General features: G+C 41.7%; 1 protein-coding gene across 1 annotated transcript in view; it reads left to right on the plus strand.

The window, feature by feature from the left end:
* rbm24a (RNA binding motif protein 24a) overlaps positions 1–4,240 on the plus strand; it is an 11,642-nt gene extending 7,402 nt beyond the window's left edge. Inside the window, exon 4 of the mRNA XM_008306606.1 lies at positions 1,545–4,240. Within this exon, the coding sequence (XP_008304828.1) occupies positions 1,545–1,893 (349 nt within the window). The 3' untranslated portion in view covers positions 1,894–4,240. The remainder of the gene's footprint in view (positions 1–1,544) is intronic.
* The last annotated feature ends 5,305 nt before the right edge of the window (positions 4,241–9,545 follow it).

A 9,545-nucleotide genomic window follows, 5' to 3' on the forward strand; every position in this document is an offset into this window, starting at 1 on the left:
TGTGTGTGTGTGTGTGTGTGTGTGTGTGTGTGTGTGTGTGTGTTGATGCCACATCAGTCCTCTACATGCCCACCTACTGAGCTCACACCTCCTCTTTTCACGTTTTTGTCTGCGTGATTGTGCCGTGGCCTTGTCGTTGTTCTTGTAGTCGGCGTATTTGAGATAAACTTCAGTTTTTTTTGTTTTGTTTTTTTTTTGTTTTTTTTACATATTTCTTCCTCTCTGACACCTTGCTGTTGTTGTTTTTCCTGTTTTTCTCCTGGTCCACTGTTTTCGGTTGAGATGTGGATTGGATTGGATAATGGAGTGCTCACAATAGGGTTGCCACGATAGATCCTGCCTTTCTAACATTTTCCACTCCTCCTCCTCCTTTTCTCTCCAAATCCAGACTCCAAAGTCACCACCTGATGTCCACTGATTATGTTGGGTCTTCTTGATTTATGAGCCATGTTTATTCAGACTCACACACATGGCTGTTTGCTGGAGTCTTGTCCAATATCTGTTAAGCCCGATGCTTCTCGTTGGATTGAATCTGACTTTACTTTTATCTCCAACGTGGAGGGAGGGGACATCAAAGACTCAAATTAATTTTTTCATCCTCAGTCAAAAGTTGACACTTGACTTCTCTCGGTCGTGTAAATTTCAAAAGCTCCCCTCATGCTTGCCGTCCAACTGAGTTTCCAGACCGATTAGAGTTTGGTGGAAGAGGTGGGGAGGGGAGTGGGATAAGGCTATGTCATGGAGGGCAGAATGTGCTCATTGTTCAGAACTGTTTATTTAATCGAAACATCCCTCTCAGTGCAGAGCCTAGTCCCAGCTCCCCCCGCTGCCTCCCCGGCTCTTTGTCCCGACACAGAGGGGGAAATGGCCAGCAGCGTCCCTTTTTAAAACTGTCCAGCTGTCAAAGTGGCAGTGACATTTTCACAATGCTTCCCTGGGCTCATCTCCTCTGTTCGCACCCCCGCCCCCGGCACTGTAAGCCCCCCTCCCCGCCCCGCTCGCCCTCCAGCAGGCAGCGACGGCACCAGAGCCAAATCCACAAGTGACCGACCGATGAGCTGCAGGTTACTGATCCCAAACTTGTGTTTTCTTTTTCTTTTCATCCCACCTCCCTATGCTTCTCTGCAGTTCTGTCTCCACGACAAAACTGACGCTAACAGGAATAACAAAAATAAAATACAATCCCGTCTCCCATGTTGTGTCCCGTAAAGACCATGACATCATCACTTCCTCCAAATGTGATCATACAAATGTGATTGTTCAGCAGATTCGAGCCACCCAAAGGTTCAACACCTCTGGGTGTTCCTCACCTTCCACTCTTCTTTTCACAGAGTTTTCTATTTTGGCAACCCTATATTGTTCTAATCCCTACTAGCAGGCATTTCCTTGGTGTTCTTGACTGGTGGATTGGACTGGGGCTGGGTGGTGGGAGGGCGCTTGGCCGCAGTGTGGTGGAGTTGGGTTTTAGGGTGGGCTTACTCTGACATTTTTCTGTTTCTTACTGAATCAAACAAACTGTCACATGTGTGTGTGCTTCCCCACAGCATCCCGGCCCACTACGTGTACCCTCAGGCCTTCGTTCAGCCTAGCATGGTCATCCCTCACGTGCAGCCTGCCGCTGCTGCACCTGCCACCGCCTCCTCCCCGTACATCGACTACACCGGAGCTGCCTATGCACAGTATTCAGCAGCCGCAGCCAGCGCCGCCGCCGCCGCATACGAGCAGTATCCTTACGCCGCCTCCCCTGCTGCCACGGGCTACGTGACCACAGCAGGCTACGGCTACGCGGTCCAGCAGCCTTTAGCCACCACCGCCCCGGGCTCGGCCGCCGCCGCAGCCGCAGCCTTCGGCCAGTACCAGCCTCAGCAGTTGCAGGCCGACCGCATGCAGTAGCAGCCACTGCAACCACTGGACTTGCAGAGAGAGGAGGCCCGACCCCGGCCACAGCTGATTTACTACAAGGAGCGAAGGAAAAGGAAGAGGGAGTTGCCTTAAGAGTGTGACGTGTCAGCAACTCAGAGGCAGAGTTGCTTTAAAAAGGTGGTGATGGTGGTGGTGATGATGGTGGTGATGATGATGGTGGTGAGGTGGGAACTTTTTACAGTAACTTTCCAACTTGCTGTGCTTCAACCAAAAAAAACAAAAAGCAGAAAATGAAAAAAAGTCGCAGAACAAATAATGAAAACGGTTTATTATTGTTATTGTTATTACTATGATCATTATTATCATTACTATTATCGTTGTAGTAGAGTACTTATTTCTAGAGAGAAGATCCAGGAACTAATCCCTGTGGTTGGTATAGGTGTTCAACTAAGCCTTCAAGTCCTATTGCTGTCTTTAACGTTAGTTTAGGAAAATGCTCTCTTTTTTTTTTTTTTTTTTCCACTTGTCGTGTTCCACAAGTGTTTTCAGTTATTTAATGCCCTCATAACATTTATATTTATTACTGTCATGATTACACAATGAGGGCTCTGCTTGTTCTTTTTTGTCTTTTCAAGTGCATTTTTTGGAGTTAATATTTTCTGATAATCAGGGAAATGGAACCGTTTCCAATGTGTTAGCTATTATTATTATTATTATTATTATGTGACCTCTGTCAGGAAGTCGAGGAGTCGGAACTTGTCGTGTCACACACATTTGAAGAACTACTTTTTTCTTTTTTCTTTTTTTTTTTTTAAATCTTCCTGATGCTGAATGTCCCTTTTTTTTTTTTTTTTTACTCTGTGTCTCGACCTCTTGACCTATGCAAAGCAAACAAATCACCATGAGACGAAAAAAAAAACAACAACAAACAAAAAGACAGAAAAAAAAAAAACTGAAAATGTCATCAACTCTGACTCGACTCTTGGACTAAAAGGGGAACTTGGCAAACAAAACAAAGGCACTGACAAAAGGAGGGAGGTTGAAAACGGCCTCAGACAATGAGAAACACTAAATCTGTTGCTTTTCCACATTTCGCTCACACGTACACTGACGCATACATCCAGAGTTGCACACATAGCAGTCGGAAGACAAAGGCAGCACAGTGGCATTTTCTCTCTTCTGGAGAGAGAAAGGGGGAAAGAAAAAAAAAAAAGAGAGAGAGAGAGAGAGAGAGCAGCTGCTGGTGGGGGTTGGACAGAGCCGCTCCAGCGCCGCACAGACGGATCACTCTGGAAAGAACGCATCACTTGTGCTCGTTTGTTGAGCTGTCACATTTTAATCCCCGGCCGAGCCCATTGGGAACCGACTTTACACCCCCTTCCACCCGCCGCGGAGCCCCCCGCCGCTCTGCCGCTGTCAGCATTTCCACCTCTGTTGCTGCTGCAGTCTGGCGTCAGGTACAAACACTTCAACCAAAGCCACCCTGACAACTGGCCTGCCTCATGTCTGTCAAGAACACCAGGTGGGGAGGTGGAGAGAGAACAGGGGCTTGTCTCCTCTTTGACTTTACGTTGGTCCGTGTGCCTTACATTTTTACTGCTATTTAAGAGAAGAAGAAGAAAAAAAAAAACTGAAAAAAGAGAGAAATCTACTATTTAAGATATTTATTTTTGAGGGTTGACTATGTTGACGAGAGTAGAGACTTAGTGGCGGTACTGTATTAATAATATTATTATGTACTCATCTCAAGGCATATATAAGTTATTGATTAGTTTTATTATTATTATTATTATGATTACAACTATTATTATTATTAACATACTCAACCAAAAATGTTGATGTAGGAGTTATTTAAAATACTGTTACGTGCACTGTACTTTTATTTTTTATCTTTTTGATTCTTTAGAACATTAAATATTAGCTTAATGCCTTTTGTATGGAAGAACTTTATTTAAATGCAGACCTGTTTGCATGCAGATTGTACTCTGCCTCTTCTGTGTTTAGATAAGAGGAGAAAAAAAAATAACCATAACTTTGACAAAAACAAGCAAAAATGCTGCTTTTTTCTCTACTAGAATGTATAGTCGTTGTCGAGGTTTCAGTAGCTGTGCTTCTTTTGCTTAATATTCATCAGATGGGCTATTTTACACTGTTGGGAATTTTTATACTTGAACTCTTTCTTACAAGGGAAATATGAAAAATAAATGACAAAAAAAAACTTTTTAAAGGAGCTTTTCATTGTCACTGGATGAAGGCATGTAAAGTGTTACTATTTAAATGCAAAGGTCCTGTTGATATTAAAACCTTTACTTCAGAATTTCAACACCATTTACTCAAATTGGAATAAAATGTTCTATATTTAAAAAAAAAAAAAAAAGAAAAGAAAAAGCTTGTTGGTGTTTCTTTTTGTGAGGACTGAAATTGGAAGCAGCGAGGTTTCACGTCAGGTTGTTTCAAAGTAAAACACACATAATGATCATTTTAGACAGAGCTGTTTGTCTTGTACCATCACCCATATGAGGACTTTAATCCTCCTGTGCATCCAACATATACACACTGTTGTTTATGTGTCGCCGTTCTAACATACACGGAACCCCAAAGAGACCAATATTAAATAAATAATCATAAGAACAGATTGTGTAAAATGTGTAAATGAACCAACTGTGAAATAGTTGATTTTTTAAAAATTCACCTCATTATTATATAGCATTATTTTATTTTGCATTTTCTTTTATTATTTCATATTAACGTTCCCTGAAACCCTTAACCCTTAACAATAAACTGACAACACTTTCGCTTCACTTTGATGCTGAGTAATAAACCAGAGGCCCCTTTTATAATTTTCTAATCGCTTTCAGGAGTAAAACTCAACTTACGCTGCAAAATTTGATTAAACAACCCCCGAATTCAGAATAGCTTGCTAGCTAGTTAGCCAGATGACTAGCTAACAAGGTTAGAGGTTAGTACCTGTAACAACTGTGTGTTTACAGCAGGAGCCGGATGGTTGTTGTTGCTGCGCTAACAGATGCTAACTGGCTACATAAAGAAAACTGAACCCGTCATGAGAAGTGACGCTATGAAACAAAAAAAGTTCACATGAACTAAAAACTGAAAAGAATAATCCGAACTCCTTAAATTATTGTGCAAATACAGTCCTGACTTGACATTCCAACCCTTACCGATTCGAAAACCTTGCTATCCGACAGGTTTTTAGGAAAAACTAACCCATTAAAAACAGCCTAAACATACCGACAGCCTTGGATTCCAACTCCGACATGACATTTTATGTCACAAATCAGGATAATGGCGTATTATCTGACTGAACAATCCCACAGATTGGCTACATTCAGACTGCAGGACTTAATGACCAATTCTGATTTTTTTGTGAAATCCGATTTTTTTGCGAGTTCGTTCACATTTCCAATTAAATGTGACTTGTATGTGATCTGCTGTGTGAACTTCATACGACCCAAAAGTGTCCCACATGCACAGAAGAGGACACAACGACGTCACACACAGCGAGCATGCTCAGTGTTTGCAGAAGTAAACACGGATGGTAACGGTGGAGCGTATCTGCCACTCCCCCGCCACCAATGGTGGAAACAGATGTGTGACCACTAAATAAACTGGCATCAGCAGCCAAGTACTGCCTGTGCATTCCGGCCACTTCCACCCCGTTGGAGCGCTGCCTCAGGGTGGAAGTGGTTCATCCCCCCCCCCAACTGTCATGAAAAGACCAGATACAGGTCGCATAGGAGAAACAAAAAAATCGGATTTAGATCACTTTAGCCTGCTGTCTGAACGTATTTACCTTTGATGTCAACCGATGGGCCCGTGCACAAGTGCACCGGTCCAATACGCGTGAAATCCAGCGATGCATAATGTTCTAACGATACACTAGTTATTATAACAACTATGAACAATACATATTAACGACAAATGAGCCTTCCAGCATCAAGCCCTCCTTGTATCTCGACCTCCGTCTTGACAATCCGACAGCCTTGCTATCCGACATAAAAGAAGGTTTTACGCTTAGATTATCGAATCATGACTGTATTTGTGTGATTTATACATTTTCAACAGTTCATGTCACAACTAATTTAACTGTCGCCTATACATTTTATTTTTGAGCACTCTGGGGCTCCGTACAGTTGATGCTTCCCTGCTCCTCTTCACTGTAAAACTGTCTTGAGATAACGTTACATGAAGCGCTGACGTCACAGACACACCCAGGAAGAGTTTACATGGAGACGACCGACACATAACAGCGTCTCCAAGGACTCGGTCCATCAATGATTCATCTGCTAATCAATAAGTCATGTTAAAAAAACAAACCTAGCCGCTCTTTCTCTGCCGTCTTTTCCTTCGACTCGCTGGAGTATTTTGGTCGCCAGTGAAACACGAAACCGGGGCCACATGCTGCAGGTGGGTGACCATGACACAGCGTGGATGCAGCAAGGCCTTATGGGTAAAATCAGCAGCTAACATAGCACCTGACCTCGTGACATAACAAGAATAAAGCTTATTTGAAAGGATGATGTAGCTCTGTGTCCTAGTTGGAGGTTAAGGAGGCATCTGAGTTACTTTTAATGGTGCTTTCTCATAAGGCATCACGTAAAAGAAAGCTGTGTTTGTGGCAATTAGTTTGTCAATGAGTAATAAAAATCAGTTTTACAAATGATAAGCCGTAAAGATTATTAAGTTGTTGACTCCATCAGTTTTACAAATCAGGATGAGTTTACTTGTCACGAGGAGAGTCACTGGGTCCATAAGGCCACTTTCATAACAGCTTCTGAAGGAAATTCTGAAAAAAAAACAACCTAATGAAGTCATCGGTGGTAAATCAACTTAGAATTTTAACTGAAAGTCTTTGTTACTGACTGGGGGAGGGGGAGGCGTGGCAGCTAAGGGTTGGGTTGATCACTTTGAACACATGCAAAAAGCGTTTCTAATTGTTTTCCCAGAGACCACACTCCAAGTCGGAGTGAAAAGCTTTGAGAGAGCTGCAGAAAATGTCAGAAATTTCCCATTTAATTGATGGGGAAAAAAACGAAGAAATAAAGAGATAAATTGTCTGATACAGATCTATAAATCAGCTCAGCTAATTTAAAATCATCTGATTTAACTTGTTGCTAAACCACCATAAACTAACACAGTACTTCAGTTGTACCTTGGTGAACTGGAGGTTACGGCTTTAACTGTGAACGCATCGTCTCTGGATAACATCCCTGTCACGAACGCTACTGTAGCTATAAAATAAAGGCACACATGAGCACCACCTTATCTAAAAGGAAAGCTAATGCGGCTGATTACGTGGGGACTCCCAGCATATAAGCAGCAGTAGCCACGAGAACAAGAGGTTCTCTTGTGACTGTAGCATGTACAACGTACGTGAAATGTCTGCACGTTATCCAGATTTAGCTCCATTTTAATTGCCTGTGGACGTACAGTCGTCCTGAAATGTATTCACACCCTCCCATTAAAGAAGGAAAAACAGCTGTCATTGAAATAAGTTTAAATTATAATAAATAAAAAAATTATGAAAATCATGACATTGCTTTTGAATTGTGGTTCAACAGAAATATTTTTTAAAAAACAAGAAAACAAGCATGACGGGACCCGTAAACTAATATTTAGTTGAACAATCCTTTGAGTCAATCACTGCAATCAGGTGTTTTCTGTAACTCTCAATCAGACTTCTGCACCTGTTGACAGCTATTCTGATTTCACTGCTCATCAGCAAAGTGCTCTAATTGGTCCGGGACATATTTTTATCATTATTTTTTACATTATTCTTTTCAACCACAATTCAAAAGCAATGTCTCATTTCACTAAATTATAATGTAGCAAATTTTTATTTATTATTACTTTTTTCAGTTTCTAGTTATTTGAGTGACTGTTGTGAATTTTGCCTTTTCTTTAATAGAAGCGTATGAATACATTTGGTGGTAAGGGACACATTTGTTAGGACACTGGAGGCATCATCATCTGTAGCCAATTCTCCCTCTGATGTGTACACACAGACTGTACAGAGCACATTCTTCTTCTTTCTTTTACTCGTACAATGATGCAATTTCTTTTTTGGGGGATTTTTCTATGAAGACATCTAGTACACTCCATATATAGATCCTACAGTGAGCCAGATTGAACAGTGATGTACAGTCGTCCTCAGATGTATTCATATCCTTCCATTAAAGAAAAGGCAAAATTCACAACAGTCACTCAAATAACTAGAAACTGAAAAAAGTAATAATAAATAAAAAATTGCTAAATTATAATTTAGTGAAATGGGACATTGCTTTTGAATTGTGGTTGAAAAGAATAGTTTAAAAAATAATAATAAAAATATGTCCCGGGCCAATTAGAGCACTTTGCTGATGAGCAGTGAAATCAGAATAGCTGTCAGCAGGTGCAGATGTCTGATGGAGAGTTACAGAAAACACTTGATGGCATTGATTGACTCAAAGGGTTGTTCAAGAAAATATTAGTTTACTGGTCCCATCATGCTTGTTTGCTTGTGTGTGTGTGTTTTTTTCCTTCTTTAATCGGGGGGTATGAATACATCTGAGGACGACTCTGTCCGTGTACGATGATAATCCAACTCCTGCTTTACACACAGTAAAATAAAAAATCCCTCACAGCTGTGATGAAGGTCAGAGCTGAACCTTAGGACAGCCGCTATTGATTTAACTTATAAACACTGGCTGTGTGTGTGTGACAGCTCACCTGTGTGAAGCGAAGAAGTGTACACACTGTTAGCTCCTGATCATTTAGAATTACAAGTTGGACTAATTAATAAGGTTTGTTCTGTTGTTCCGTGTGCATAAACACACGCCACTCAGCCGCCTCGGAGATGCTTATATGGACCCTGCTGCTGTTTGAAGCTACAGGTATTGAATAAACTCGGAGGAAAGACTGCTACAAACAGCCGGAGGCGACAAACTAAACTTCAACTCCTGTTAACATTTTGGCAAAGAAAAGACAACTTGTACTCATTGTTGGTGGGTCCCATTAATCGGACCTGCTCTGTTTTCATTGAGTTTTATTGTTATGAAGTTGGGAGATGAAGGTGTGGATAACAGGAGTGACAAGAATGAGGAAGGTGCATCAGCAGACTGGCTTTTATGCTCTCTGTGATGTCTTTGGACCAACATTTGGTGCTGAAATGAGGAAAAAAGCCTTCCAGGAATCACGTCACACAACTTCAAGTGCACTGGAATCCTGACTTTTATTGAAAAGTTGCCACGGTGCTCATTCAGACGTGACAAGTTCAGTCGCCGTCAGATTAATGGAGAGGACTGTGTGTCTGAGTTTGGCCCTTATAGGGATTTAAAGTATATTTTTCCACCTTTTATTTCAATCAATCTTCCTCAGCCCCACAACAAGGAAGTCTAAGCAGCCATGAGCTCCTTAAAACTTGATTAATTGAGCAGTGTGTTGACTTATTAACAGGATCTGTTTTTGGATCTTGATATAAATACTGCAGCTCTCAAGTTTAGGGGGATTTTTTGGGAAAGTGGAGGGGGAAGGGGGGTTTCCAAGTTGGGGCTCAAACTTGATTTCACTCCCATGGGCTGTTTGAGGACCCTGGTGATGTCTCCCCGACACTCCCTCAGGACGGACAGACCCCTGCAGACATGGCCACAGCGTCAACCGTGCGTCTATTTTTAGCAGAGGCTGCC

Source organism: Stegastes partitus, unplaced genomic scaffold, assembly GCF_000690725.1.
Source record: "Stegastes partitus isolate 25-593 unplaced genomic scaffold, Stegastes_partitus-1.0.2 Scaffold46, whole genome shotgun sequence".
In the NCBI taxonomy this organism is placed as follows: domain Eukaryota; kingdom Metazoa; phylum Chordata; class Actinopteri; family Pomacentridae; genus Stegastes; species Stegastes partitus.